The sequence below is a fragment of the Macrotis lagotis genome, chromosome 3 (genome assembly GCF_037893015.1).
Source record: "Macrotis lagotis isolate mMagLag1 chromosome 3, bilby.v1.9.chrom.fasta, whole genome shotgun sequence".
NCBI lineage: Eukaryota > Metazoa > Chordata > Mammalia > Peramelemorphia > Peramelidae > Macrotis > Macrotis lagotis.
This window is the reverse complement of record NC_133660.1, coordinates 176506002-176521407: the sequence shown is the minus strand read 5'-3', so window position 1 is coordinate 176521407 and position 15406 is coordinate 176506002. Positions and strand designations below refer to the sequence as shown.

Below are 15406 nucleotides of genomic sequence, written 5' to 3'. Positions count from 1 at the left end.
CCAGATCCAGGAAACAAAAGCAGGCAGAGCCAGTAAGCAGGAGCCCCCAGGGCATGAGCCCATTGAGCTGAGGGAGGGGAGTGAAGAGAGACTGCGGATCTCTGTCCTCTGCCCCTGGAACAGGACTCTGGGGCTCTGACCACATTCAGATCCTGATCCCAGTCTAGGCCCACCCATAGAACAACAAGCCCCCTCCACCATAGCCCCATAGCAGAGGGGGGCGCTTATGGTCATTCACAGACCAGGAGGGAGGACAGAACCTCACACACTGAGACCCTTGTGGGAGTGTCCCAAAAGCTCAGGAAGCACCCCTAAAACAGGTTTAGGCTGGGAAAATGAGCAAGCAGAGAAAAAAGAGGAACACCATTGAGAAATACATTATCTATAATCCCAAGAAGGATCAATATACTCAGTCTGAAGATGAGGAAGTAGAAGTTCCTGCATCTAAAGACTACAAGTAAAACAGAAATTGGGATCAGGTTATGACAGAGCTCAAAAAAGACTTTGAAACTCAAATGAGGGAGTTAGAAGAAAAACTGGGAAAAGAAATGAGATGCAGGAAAAACATGAAAATGAAATCAGCAGCCTAGTCAAGGAAATCCAAAAAAATGCTGAAGAAAATATCATACTAAAAACCAGCTTATGTGAAATGGATAAAACAGTTCAAAAAGTTATTGAAGAGAAGAATGCTTTAAAAAGCAAAATTGGCCAGATGGAAAAAGAGATAAGAAAACTCTCTGAGGAAAACAAATCCTTCAGACAAAGAACAGAACTCAGGGAGATTGATGAATTTATGAGAAATCAGGACTCATTACTTCAAAACCAAAAAAAATGAAAAATTAGAAGAAAATGTGAAACATCTCATTGAAAAAACAACTGATATGGAAAACAGATTTAGGAAAGATAATTTAAAAATTAGTGGAATACCTGAAAGTCATGATCAGGAAAAGAGCCTTGACATCATTTTCAAAGAATTACTACAGGTAAATTGCCCTGATATCCTAGAAGCAGAGGGCAAAACAGAAATGGGGAGAATCCACTTATCTCCCTGAGAAAGAGATCCTAAAAAACCAACCCCCATGAATATTATAGCCAAGTTCCAGAACTCCCAAGTCAAAAGGAAATTTTACAAGCAGCCAGAAGGACACAATTAAAATATTGTGGAGCTATGGTCAGGATCACACAGGACTTAGCAGCAACTACATTAAAAGCTCGTAGAGCTTGGAATATAATATACAGGAAGGCAAAAGAGCTTGGAATGCAACCGAGAATCAACTACCCAGCAAAAATGAAAGTCCTCTTCCAGGGAAAAAGATGGACTTTCAGTGAACCAGGGGAATTTCAAATGTTCCTGTTGGAATGGCCAGAGCTGAACAGAAGGTTTGATGTTCAAATACAGGACTCAGGTGAAGCATAGAGATTGGAGAAGGAGAAATTATGAGGGAATTAATGATGATGAATGGTATGCATTCCTGCATAGAACAAGGACACTGATAATACTCATATGAACCTTTTCAGTTAACAGAGCAGGTAGAAGATTTTATAGATGAAGCACAGGAGAAAGCTGAATTTGAAGATAAAATATGGTGTAAAAATGGAGTCAATAGAAAAGAGGGAAATATAATTGGAGAATGAAAAAGGAGAGGGGGGGAATAGGCCAAGATATTTAATATAATAATATTTTTCTTTATTACAATGAGCTATTGCAATGATATGGAAGGGGGGAAGACAATGGGGAATGAGGGAATCTTTGCTCTCATCACAGGTGGCTAGGAGAGGAAACAGCATATATATACTCAATGGGGTATAGGCATCTGGAGTAAGAAGGAGAGGGGGGGACAGGGGGAAGGGGGAATGTGAATGAAGGAGGAAAGGATGGACCATGGTGGGAGAGTGGTCAGATATAACACATTTTCTTTTTTTACTTCTTGCAAGGGGCTGGGATTGGATGGCCTGTCCATGACCATAGGGCCAGGTGGATGCTGGGCCTAAGGGGTGGTAGGGGGGCTCAGGGCCTCTTGGCCCCAGGGCCAGGGATCTGTCTTCTGCGCCACTCAGCTACCCTACAGCAGTCAGTGAAAGGAGAGAGAAAATATAGTACATGGTAGTGGAGAAATACGAAAGGAGGGAGTTGCGATCAGCAATGGCAATGGTGGAAAAATATGGAAATAACTTTTGTGATGGACTTATCATAAAGAATGTGATCCACCCATGACAGAGTTATTGGTGTTGGAACAAAAACTGAAGCACATTTTTTATTATTATTATTTTGGGGGGTGGGGCAGGGCAAATGGTGCTGGGTGGCCTGTCTGGGGCTGCATAGCAGGGTGATCATTGGGTGTCTGAGGCCAGATTTAGATCCAGGTGCTCCTGGCTCCAGGGCCAATGCTCTGGCCACCACCCAGCCTCCCCTACTATTATTACTATTTTATTATATTTTGGGTCTTTTTTTTCTTGTTTTTTTTGCAGGGCAGTGGGGTTGGGGTGGCTTGCATGTCACATAGCTGGGTGATTGTTGGGTGTACAGGGCTGGATATGGGCTTAGGTGCTCCTGGCTCCAGGGCTAGTGTTCTGTCCATTGCGCCACCTGGCCATACCTATAATTATTACTATTATTTTTTTAATTTTAATTTTTTTCTCTCCCCTTTATCGCTCAAACAAGTCTATATTTTTGGGGGGAGGGGGTATTTTGTTTACTCTTAAACAAGAATATTTTATTAATGTATAAAAAACATTATTTGAAAAAAATGTGCATACCCTTTGATCCAACATACCACTCCTTGGTCTATACCCTGAAGAGATGATAAAGGGTAAAAACATCACTTGTACAAAAACATTCATAGCAGCCCTGTTTGTGGTGGCAAAGAATTGGAAAGAATACAATCTATATCCAGAGAAAGAACTGTGGAGTTTGAACAAAGACCAAGGACTATTACCTTAAATTTAGAAAAAAAAAAAAAAAACCCTGATATCTTATTGTCTGATCTTGCTATCTCTTATACTTTATGTTTCTTCCTTAAGGATATATTTTCTCTCTCATCACACTCAATTTGGATCAATGTTTACCATGGAAACAATGTAAAGACTGACAAACTGCCTTCTGTGGGGGTGGGAGGGTGGGAAGGGAAGTAAGATTAAGGAAAAAATTGTAAAACTCAAAATAAATAAAATCTTTAATAAAAAAATAAAATAATTTTAAAAAGAAAAAATATAATTGATCAACTGGAAAAGGAATTGCTAAAGGTAAATGAAGAAAATTCTTCTATATAAAAAAAAGAATGGAGTCTGTGGAAACCAATGACTTCATGAGACAACAAGTCTGTTAAACAAAACCAAATAATTGAAAAAACAGAAGAAAATGTAAAATACCTCATCAGCAAAACCACTGACCTCGAGAACAGATTGAGAAGAGATAACCTAAGAATTATTGGTCTTCCTGAAAACCTTGGGGGGGGGGGGGGGCTGGACTCAATATTACAGGATTTGGTGATGGAAAACTTCCCTCATATCAGAGGGCAAAACAGTTAATGAAAGAATACATCAAACCCCTCTGGAAAGGGATCCCAAAATGAAAATGCCAAGGAAGACTGTAGTCAAATTCCAGAACTATCAGGTAAAAGGAAAAAAAATCCTGCAGCAGGCAGAGAGAAATAATTTAGATACCAAGGAGCCACAGTAAGGATTACACAGGACCCGGCAGCATCAACATTAAGGATTGAAGGACCTCGAATGCAATATTCCAAAAAGCAAAGGAGTCTGGAATGCAGCCAAGAATCCATTATCTGGTGAAACAGAGCCTTCTCTTGAAGGTCAAAAGATGGACATTTAATGAAATAGGTGACTTCCAACTCTTCCTGATGAAAAGACCTGTACTAGGGTGACTAGGTGGCGCAGTGGATAAAGCACCGGCCCTGTAGTCAGGAGTACCTGGGTTCAAATCCGGTCTCTGACACTTAATAATTACCTAGCTGTGTGGCCCTGGGTAAGCCACTTAACCCCATTTGCCTTGCAAAAAAAAAAAATGAGGTACAAAGGACTTATTGCAATAGAGGGGAAGAAGGGAGGAGGTGAGAACCACCTAAATCTTCTCATCAGATTGACTTAAAGTTAACATACATACTCTCAGTTAAGAAACTTAACTTTAAAATGATAAAAGAGGAAGGAAAGGCAGAAGGGGAAAAGGGAAAGGGGATAAAAGGGGAGGGGGTTGGATATAGGAGGGCAAACACACTGAAGGTGATGGTATTCAGAAACAAAATTCTGGGGAATATGGATAAAGGGAAAAAAGGGGAAAATATAAACAGAGAGAAGATAACATGGAGGGCAAAAAAGAGTTAGTAATTATAATTTTGAATGTAAATGGGATGAACTTACCCTTAAAAAGTAAGCTAATAGTAGAGTGGATTAAAAACCAGAACTCTACAATATGCTGTTTACAAGAAACTCATTTGAAGCAGAGAGACACATATAGAGTAAAACTAAAAGGTTAGAGCAAAATATATTTTGCTTCAGCTGAAGTGAAAAAGGCAGGGTTAGCAATCCTTATCTAACACAAAGCAGCTGCAAAAATAGTGTTAAAAGATATAAGGAAGGAAACTATATCCTTCCTACAAGGTACCGTAGACAATAAAGTAATTTCAATATTAAATATATATGCACTCAATGGTACAGCATCCAAATTATTAAAGGAGAAGTTGACAGCAAAACTCTACTAGTGGGAGACCTCAACCTTCCATTCGCAGATTTAGATAGATCAAATCATAAAATAAACAAGAAGGAAGTTAAGGAGGTAAATAGATTTTTAGAAAACCTAGACATGATAGACTTATGGAAGAAATTGGGGACAGAAAAGAATATGCTTTCTTTTCTGCAGTACATGGCACTTACACCAAAACTGATCACATACCAGGGCATAAAAATCTAATAATCAATTGCAGAAGGGCAGAAATAGTGCATAAATCTTCCTCAGATCATAATACAGTAAAAACCATATGCAATATTAGGCCAGGGAGACATAGACCCAAAACTAATTGGAAACTAAATAACCTCATTTTAAAGAATGAGTGATAGATTATAGAAAGAATTATTTTATCTTAGATAATAACAATAATGAAACAACATACCAAAACCTATGGGATACACCCAAAACAGCTGTCATGGGATATAGTATATCTTTAAATGCTTATATGAATAAATTAGAGAAAGAGTAAATCAATGAACTAAATAGACAACTAAAAAAATTAAAGACCAAATCAAAAACCCCCAATTAAATAACCAAATTAGAAATTCTAATAATGAAAGAAAATAAAATTGAAAGCAAGAAAACTATTAAACTAATAAAAAAAAAAAACAAGAGTTGATTTTATAAAAAAAAACAATAAAATTGATAAACCTCTGGTCAATTTGATTTAAAATAAGAAAGAAGAAAAACAAATTGCTAGTATCATAAATGAAAAAAGTGAACTTGGGGCGGCTAGGTGGCGCAGTAGATATAACACTGGCCCTGGAGTCAGAAGTACCTGAGTTCAAATGCAGCCTCAGACACATTATAATTACCTAGCTGTGTGGCCTTGGGCAAGCCACAACCCCCATTTGCCTTCCAAAAACCTAAAAAAAAAAAAAAAGTGAACTCATCACCAATGAGGAGGAAATTAAGGTAATAATTCAGAATTATTTTGCCCAACTCTATGCCAATAAATTTGATAATCTAAGTGAAATGGATGAATATTATCAAAAATATAAGTTGCTCTTAAGTGAAGAGAAAATTAAAAACTTGAGTGACCCTATCTCAGAAAAAGAAACTCAACAAGCCATTATTGAACTCACTAAGGAAAAATCTCCAGGACCAGATGGATTCACAAGTGAATTCTATCAAACATTTAAGGAACAATTGGCTCCAATTCTATATAAACTCTTTAAAAAAACAGGTGAAACCCTAATACTAAGATAAGATCAAAATGGATACCAGGATTTAGACATAAAAAAATATTATAAGCAAACTAGAAGATCAAGGACTAGTTTACTTGTCAGATATATGGAAAGGGAAGCAGTTTTATGACTAAGGAAGAGATGGAGAGCATCACTAAAAACAAACTAGATGATTTCGATTACATTAAATTAAAAAGCTTTTGCACAGACAAAACCACTGTAACCAAGATCAAAAGAAATATAGTAAACTGGGAAACAATCTATTTATAACTAATGTTTCTGACAAAGGACTCATTTCTAAAATATACAGATAACTAAGTCAAACTTAAAAAAAAAAAAAAGCCATTCCCCAATTGACATGGTCAGAGGATATGCAAAGGCAATTTACAGATGAGATCAAAACAATCCATAGTCATATGAAAAATTGCTCTAATTCATTGCTTATTAGAGAAATGCAAGTTAAAGCTTCTTTGAGGTACCACCTCACACCTCTCAGACTGGTCAATATGACCAGACAGGATAATGATCATTGTTGGAAGGGTTGTGGGAAATCTGGGACACTATTACAATGTTGGTGGAGCTATGAACTCATTCAACCTTTCTGGAGAGAAATTTGGAACTACGCCCAAAAGGCAACAAAAATGTGCATACCCTTTGATCCAGCAATACCACTACTGGGTCTATATACCCTGAAGAGATTATGAAAAAGGAAAAAATATTACTTATACAAAAATATTCATAGCAGCCCAGTTTGTGGTGGCAAAGTCCTTCAATTGGAGAATGGCTTAGCAAACTGTGGTATATGTATGTTATGGAACACTATTGTTCCATCATAAACCAAGCAGGGCCGTAGCTAGGTGGCGTAGTGGATAAAGCACCGGCCCTGGAGTCAGGAGTGCCTGGGTTCAAATCCGGTCTCAGACACTTAATAATTACCTAGCTGTGTGGCCTTGGGCAAGCCACTTAACCCTGTTTGCCTTGAAAAACCAAAAAAAAAAAAAAAAAAAAAAACAGCAGGGATGGGAATTTAGGGAAGCCTGGAGGGATTTGCACAAACTGATGCTGAGTGAGATGAGCAGAACCAGAAAAACACTGTACACCCTAACAGCAACATGGGAGCGATGATCAACCTTGATGGACTCACTCATTCCATCACTGCAACAATCAGGGACAATTTGGAGCTATCTGCAATGGATAATACAATCTGTATCCAGAGAAAGAACTGTGGAGTTTGAACAAAGACCAAGGACTATTACCTTAATTTAGGAAAAAAAAAACTGATATCTTATTATCTGATCTTGCTATCTCTTGTACTTTATGTTTCTTCCTTAAGGATATGATTTCTCTCTCATCACATTCAATTTGGATCAAGGTATACCATGGAAACAATGTAAGGACTGGCAGATTGCCTTCTGTGGGGGTGGGGGGAGGGAGGTAAGATTGGAGGGAAAATTGTAAAACTCTAAATAAAATCTTTATCATTAACAAAACAACAAAGAAAATTGACATCATCAAGATTTTTTATTAGTGATGGAATTAAAAAAATCTAAAACGAATTACATGTAAATTATTATTTTATTGCTCATGAAAATTAAAACCGACAGATAGGTTGCATAAAATCATACTGCGGGCCACATGTGGCCTGTGGGATGAATTTTGGACAGCCTTGGAACTAAGTCATATTAAGACAAGAAGACAGTCTCAAAAGAATAAAAGTGAATGCTTAGGAGGAGATATTTGGGTACAGAGTTTGTACCTAAGGAAATAAGATCAAATGATTAGAATTAGGGGGTCAGTGCAACAGGATATAAACTTGTTTAGTTGGCTTCATAGGCAGAATTACCCAATAGAAAATTTTCAGACGTCATTCCAGAGAATCTATAATCAGAGAACAAATCTAGAGTATCCTTACCATGTGTAATTGAACTTTTCCCTCAAAGAGCACAGCAGCATAATCAGAATTAAGGCTCATACTGATAACAGTTCCCAGATATTCCATATCTTTCAGTTTTTTGAATCCTACAGAAGTCAGGAAAAATAATTTAATATTTTAAAACTTTATCTTAAGAATTATAGAATTCAAAACTCAAAAAATGAAACTGGTTTTTCCAGGTATAATAACACTTACATGACTAGCAAGATAATTGGTGATTTTATTGTTTGAGTGGCAAGAATAATCTTCCCAAAATCAACATACATGAATATTTTTCAAAATAAATGCAAACTAGAAAATAGGTATTGACCTATATATCAAACAGTATAACAAGATAAATTTCATATGAATTACACATGCCTGATGATATCATAAGCAAATCAGAAGAGCAAGGAAGAAATGACATTTCAGATCTATGAACAGGAAAAGCATCCATGACTAGAGAAGATCAAAGAAAATACAAACAATAATTCTGATAGCCAAAATTTAAAAGCTTTCACAAACAAATCTAATTCAGTTAAAATTAGAAGGGGACAAATTTTTGCAAGTTTCTCTGATAAAGATCCCATATCAGAGTTAAATAAGAATAGATTCAAATTTATAAATGTTCAAATGATATCAACAGGCAGTTTTCAAAGGAAGAAACACAAATTAGCAATATCATATTTTTATCAATAGCTATCTTGTCCAAGGCTTCAAAAGAATGAATTATATTCATTAGTTTTCAAAAAGAATGGCAAAAGCAGTAAATGTCCACTTTACTTGAGTTCTGTCTTTGCACTCATTGTTTTGCATTTGTTACCAGTATACTAGATTATGTTTTGTCACATTCTGCCCAGAAATGGCTCAAAAAAGATTTTCCTATAGGGTTGAATACAAGTTCAAAGTGATCCAGTTTGCAAAAGTGAACAGAAATCATGCTGCTGAACATCAGTTTGGTTCTTCTCCAAATGAGAAAACAATCTGAGACTGACCACAGGAAGAAGAAACCTGACTGAAAACGCCATGGCAGAAGAAGGCCAAGACTGGCAAGTCAGCAAAATGGTCTGATCTAGAGAGGTAATTAAAGAGATGGATTGAAGAACAAAGGGTCCACAAAGGGTCCACAAAGATGGTTCAGCAGGAGGCAAGAATTGCTGATGAAAAAGAAGTGACTGATTTCAAAGGAGGAACTCGATTGGTGCTTCAGGTTCATGAAACAGAAATGGATGTATCCACACACCAGATTTGACCAGGGAGTGCTTGTGGTCAACCACAGACCAGAGCACAGATAGGATAGTAGTTAGAACCTCTCCTAAAACGGTGATTTGTCATCCAACACAGATGAGGACAAGTTGGTGGATGGGAGTTTTGACAGTGATATGAATTTTATGATGAATAAAACTTGAGTTCAATAACTTTATGTAATATATTTTTTTTAAATTCCAGGCCCCAAAATTAAGGTGCGTCTTATACATGAGGAAATATAGTAATTTTATTTGAATCAAAGACTAGAAAAATCTTTCAAGCTATAGCATTGTTGGCAAATAAGCATTACAATGAATAAAAAATAAACTTTAAGTTCTTAAAGATGACAACCACACATAAGAACATTTTTAATAAATGATCAATATTTATCAAATTAAAGAGGCAGAATAAATTTTACATTTACCTGCATCTCCTAGGGCATAAAACCAGGCTCTATTGTTCATACCAACAGCCAAATGAAAAAGGCCTACTGCAATAAAAGTAGGTTCCACTTCAACAGAAACAGTGATTGGTGACTCCTATAAAAATAATTAATCTTATTTACAAAACCTTTTGGAGATCTATCATTTTAAATAAAATTGAAATATCATACAGTTTTCTTACTACTTCAACAGGGTTGGCTACAGTTACTTCAAGAAGGGAGGTAAGGTAAGCAATCCGTGTACTAAAAGTGTCTCCAAGAACCGGAAGTTTAGTCAGGAAAACATGGAGTGATCCTCTTTGTGTAGCCACTGCCAACAACTGTCCATCATCTGTCCAAGACATACAACCTAAACCTATGAAATTTAAAAAAAATTTTGAACAAAAATATATACAGAGATAGTTTTCCCTAAAATGCTCAAAATAACTAAAAAGTAATCATTTTGCAACGATATATTTTAATTCTGAATTTAGCCTTAGATTTCTTATCTGATTTTATAATCATAAGGTTAGATTAGATAATTTCTAAATTTGTAAAACTCAATTTTAGAAACTTCTGTACTAATATTCCTATTAACAGTATTCATAATTGAGCTAGATAATAAAAGAAATGGAAGTCAGCAGTAATAACATATAAAAGCATTCTTTCATCATTCATTCTAAATTCATTATAACAATACATATTTAATAAGTATGCTGTCTTTCATTGAGACAATGGCTGAACATTTTATATGGTATATTTTACTTGTCTTTCAAAAGTACAGTATATGTAGCTGCCATTAATATGGCAAAAATAAATATAAGTAACACATAGTTCAGGTTATTTTAATATTTTTCAAATAAATGAAAAAATAAAAAAAAGATAAGCTAGGAAAAGAAGTACTTAGAATGTGTACCTGAACTTAATGATTATAGTGATTTTAATATGGAAGCTATTCCCTATTTGAAACATGAATATCCTCTATAACAGAGTTGGCAAAACACATGATGACATATACAGAAACCAGATTAACATGTAATTAGGAAATATTTAACAAAATTTTTATGCAGATCAAAATACAATATAATACAGATAATGTGGTTTTCTAAGTCAATATGCTAACTGTGTAATTTATTGACCCTGTTTCTAATTGCATTTGACACCATTGCTCTATAATATCCCCAACAAAATGGTTATCTAGTTCTTGCCTGAAAACTTCTAATACTCTTACATCCATTCACATGCCAGTTCATTCCACTTTGAGGCAATTTGGGATTTTTTTTCTTTTATTGAACCAAAACCTGTCACCAATAACTTTTGAAGTACCAATTCTAATTTTCCCTTTAGCACTAAACAAAATAAGTTTAAACTCTATGATAATAGTTCAATTATTTAAATACAATTTTTTTCCCCTGGAATGAAATTTGTCACGGATAGGAACATAAATAATTTTTGCTCCCTGGTAGTATAATAAAAGAAGATAGGCTTTCTTCTTCTATAACAACATCTAGAAATTAAAGTAAAAATAACTTCCTTAAAGTTCTTACTTATTTATTCTCCTTATATAGGCATAACTTAAATGGACTACTAAAGAAGATTCAAAGCTGGCTTATCCTGATGTAGGCAAAGATGAAGGTAAAACTAACATTTCATAGAATTAATGTGTCAGGAAAAATATTGCCATCGCCAAAGTATTTTTTTAGGTTGTTTTTTTTTTTTTTGCAAGGCAAATGGGGTTAAGTGGCTTGCCCAAGGCCACACAGCTAGGTAATTATTAAGTGTCTGAGACCGGATTTGAACCCAGGTACTCCTGACTCCAAGGCCAGTGCTTTATCCACGGCACCACCTAGCCACCCCTTCCAAAGTATTTTTAAAGTAAGTTCAAGCCCTTGTAAATATGCAATAAAAAAATTCTACTGTAAATTCTTTTACATCTATTATAAAATTTAAGGAAGCATATACAATGTGACCTGGAAATGCAATAATGTTAAAAATCAAAGGTGAAATAATGTGATTATGAATCAATATTGTTCAAAAGAAAATTGCCTCAAAAAGGCCTGTACCATTTCTTTCCAAAAATGAAACAAGGTACAATGTGAAATGGAAAATCAGATGAAAAATAGGAGCCATATGTTGAATATTTTCAAATCAAAGACAGAGAGGTAGTATTTTTCTTTAGTCAAATAACTTCCTAATGTGAACCAATGTAAACCATTAGGGAAATCAAAAAACAAATGAAGACAAGTTGATTTATCTGAGAAAATGTTCTTCCCCAAGGTATTTTTTCTTCCAATGTGCTTTTAGCTACAATTTTTCAATTAAAAAATACTAATAAATTTAGAACTATTACTATACCTTTATTTTCATCATCCAAATTGATTATGGCATACATTTCTTTAAGTTCTGATAAATCGTGGATTTTAATACTGAAATAAAAAAACAGACATTAACTTTACTCAATCCCATTCACCAGAAGGTTGGCCACCAGATGACCAGTTTGCCACAAATCATAAAAGAATTTTGATCTGCACCAAAACTCACCAGATCACAGATTTTTCAAACTAATAACATAAAGTAACTTACATTATTCCCACATCAAGCGACCAACTAAATAGAAGACAGACTAAACAGATTGACAAGAAAAATAAAAAATCAAGAAAAGGGTTAAATTAAGGTTCAAATTTAGATTTAAATATTAACATCAAAAGTGACCCTGACTAAAAAAAGTGACAAGTTACTGAAATGAGATTTCTAAAAGTATTTGAAAGCAAAATTTATTTCACTGTAAATTAAAATATCACAGAAATGAATGGAAAACTTTTGAAATATAGCATAAAAGCAAAATGAAGTGGATTTAGTGTACAATTATCCCCTGAACTGGCACTTAAAATAAAAGTGAAAATATCTTTCTTTTTACTTTAAATGCTCCAGAATGGTTATTTATTTTGCTTTTTTTTTCAAACTTCACAATAATTTAAAAATGGGAAAGTTGAGAAAGACAATAAATCCTTTTTTCTTGGATTTTTGTCCTAAATGAAGGTGCAGCAATAATTATAACCAATCTGATTTTGTGAGGAAAATTCCTTGAATGATTTTGCAGTGAAATTTTTGGTAAATCCAAATGGAGTATTTAATTTTATGTAATTAAAGTAATTTGACTATTACCTACCAGTTGTCTCCACATGATGCAGCTTTATTTAGTGACGGAGATATTGCAATGTTGGTTAGGCTATCTTTATGGTCACGGGTTTGAAAAATCTCTTGACCAATTTCTTGAAAATGTGTTGAGATAACTACAACATACCCATGTGAAAAACCAATCATAATGTAACCATCACCAAACCTGAAGTAAAAAGTAAATGTTAATTATACAAAGATAAATGTGCATGTTTTTACTTAGTTTTAAAATAAAAAAGTAATATAACACATCAATAAATTCCATTATATTCTAGTGGGTGTCATTTTTAAATGAACTGATACTGAAAGAGTTAAAAGAACTGACTGACACAGACTGTAATCATTCCAAAGGATGTTAAGAATATAACCAGGATGCAAATCAATCACCAGGATGTCTGTAAGGCTATAAATAAACATTGTAAACAAAGGGAACAAAATAGCCTAGAAACTGTCTCAGTTAGCAAACATAATCTCCTTGCTAAGTCAAGAGATATGGCAGCCAGGAAAAATATTAGTTTAATAAAAATTTGTTTTAAAGATTAGAAGACAGTGGAAGAAACAGAGCAATATTACCTCATATAATTAAAAGAAATAAGAGACAACAAAGTTATAAAAAGTGGTGAGATACCCAATTAAGTTAAATCATAAGGACAAAAACAGCCAACAAATATTTTTTAAATTAGAAAATATTGTAAAGATTTCTATCATCAATCCAAATATTAACCACCCACCATGTTTCCAGTTGTGTTCAAGAGGCTTCTGTGAATGCAAAAACAAAAATTAAAAGGTCCCTGTTCTCAAGGAATTAGTATACATTGAGGAAGAAAATATCTATATGAATAAATATGTAGAGAATTTATTATGCAAAATACAAACAAGTGATTTTGTGGGGTCTGGTGCACTAGCAACTGGGAGCATCTAAGAAAGGCCTCTCGAGATACTTCAGCTGATTTTTGAAGGAAATGAAGGCCTATAAGTAAGGCATAGATAATTAGGGACATGCTAGGCATGGGAGACATGTTTTTGAAAGCTAGATGAACAGTACATGTAAATAAGAATCAGTTTGATCGGGCTGTAAAATGAGGCTGGAAAAAGATAGATTAGGTCCAGATTGTAGGTTTTTAAATAACACCTTTTTTTCTCTAAATGACAGAGGAGCCATCACAATTGGATTCCATATCATGGGGCCCATAAGGCTAAATGAAGAAATAAAGATGGCACTAAAGAAAACAAAGATAGGAAAAACAGCTGAACTAGACATTGCATATTTATGGACATTGAAATCTTCTGGGCTAGAAGATTACACAATTTTAAGATTCTTAAGGAGTGAACTGATCCCTTACTCTATATCTGAGAAAGAAGGATATTAATGATTTGAGGGCAACAGAACCTTAGACCTCTCATTAAAATCCTAAAAGGCTGACATTATGTAATATTTATATTTTTATATCTATAAAATGCAAATATATAAGTATCAAGGACATCTTAAATTAATTAAATTCATATGTTAAGTTTTTAAATATTAAGAGTCAACCATATACAAGACAATGAGTTCTAGTGATACAAAGACAAGAACAAAATATTTCCTACTCTCAAGAGCCTACACTCTACTGATGGACATAAATAAGAAAATGTACAATAATTTCAGGAACAAATCAAAACATTAAAAACAACAACAATCAAGAAAAAAATTCCTAAACTGAGTTTTTCAGGGAGCTAGGAAACAAGTGTGAGAAGTAAAAAAAGGAGAGTAATCTTATCATTGGAAACAGCTTATGAAAAGACAAGGAGAGTGATTATGGTTATAGAAACTAAAATGTAAGGTCATTCTATCTATTCTATCAAAGAGGGAAATATCTATTGTGAACATGTTGAGTTCATAGAAATGTCCAAAAAGGAGTGATTTAAGACTACAGATTAGGGGTGACTAGGTGGCGCAGTGGATAAAGCACAGGCCCTGGAGTCAGGAGTACCTGAGTTCAAATCTGGTCTCAGACACTTAATAATTACCTAGCTGTGTGGCCTTGGACAAGCCACTTAACCCCATTTGCCTTGCAAAAAAAAACAACTTAAAAAAAAGACTACAGATTAGGAGGTAATGAGGGCTAGATGGGTTGAATCATTCACATAAATAGGTTTAGGAGGAATGAAGTACAGGAGACTGTAATCAAAGACAATATCAGAATTCTTACAGAGATCACATAGTTAATGGTGAGGTCAAAATATGACTATCTCTACATGTGGTTAAGAGGGAGTGAAGTTAGAGATGACAGGAATTGAGAAATCTGAGGCATTGGGAAATCAGAATGTCTGAAAGGATACCAAGAATTTGAGTAGGGGTTGGCTTGTAGAGGAAGTCTGTAGACAACACATTTAACTCCAAAGGGAAGAAAGGTCTGAGGTCTAGTGGGAATAGTAGTTCTGGATAGGGTAACAGAGATGAATGGAATGAACTTCAACAGAAAATTTGTTGAGTAATAAATTCATAGGATGAATCTGAAAGTTAGAGTGAAGAACCAAAGATAGGTTTGGTCTTCGTCCTAGTCATTTGCTGGAGGACATAAGACAATGCACATCCAATATAGAAGAAGACAAGCAGAGACACATGGACGATGGCTAAGTTTCTATGAATATAAGGAGAGGTTAAGCTGTTCTGAATGGAAAATGAATAGACACAAATTAAAACTATCATCTTGTCAGCCCCAACCAATGCTTTGGAT

The 15406-nt window shown here is 34.7% G+C and overlaps 1 protein-coding gene across 6 annotated transcripts in view; it reads right to left on the bottom strand.

The window, feature by feature from the left end:
* Window positions 1-15406, bottom strand: part of LOC141518002 (WD repeat-containing protein 19-like) — a 192938-nt gene that overhangs the window by 123706 nt on the left and 53826 nt on the right. For all 6 annotated transcript variants that reach the window (XM_074229620.1, XM_074229621.1, XM_074229622.1 and 3 more), the window contains 5 exons: window positions 12679-12852; window positions 11865-11935; window positions 9713-9885; window positions 9513-9627; window positions 7841-7947 (listed from right to left, as the gene is read on the bottom strand). In XM_074229620.1, the coding sequence (XP_074085721.1) occupies window positions 7841-7947; window positions 9513-9627; window positions 9713-9885; window positions 11865-11935; window positions 12679-12852 (640 nt within the window). The remainder of the gene's footprint in view (window positions 1-7840; window positions 7948-9512; window positions 9628-9712; window positions 9886-11864; window positions 11936-12678; window positions 12853-15406) is intronic.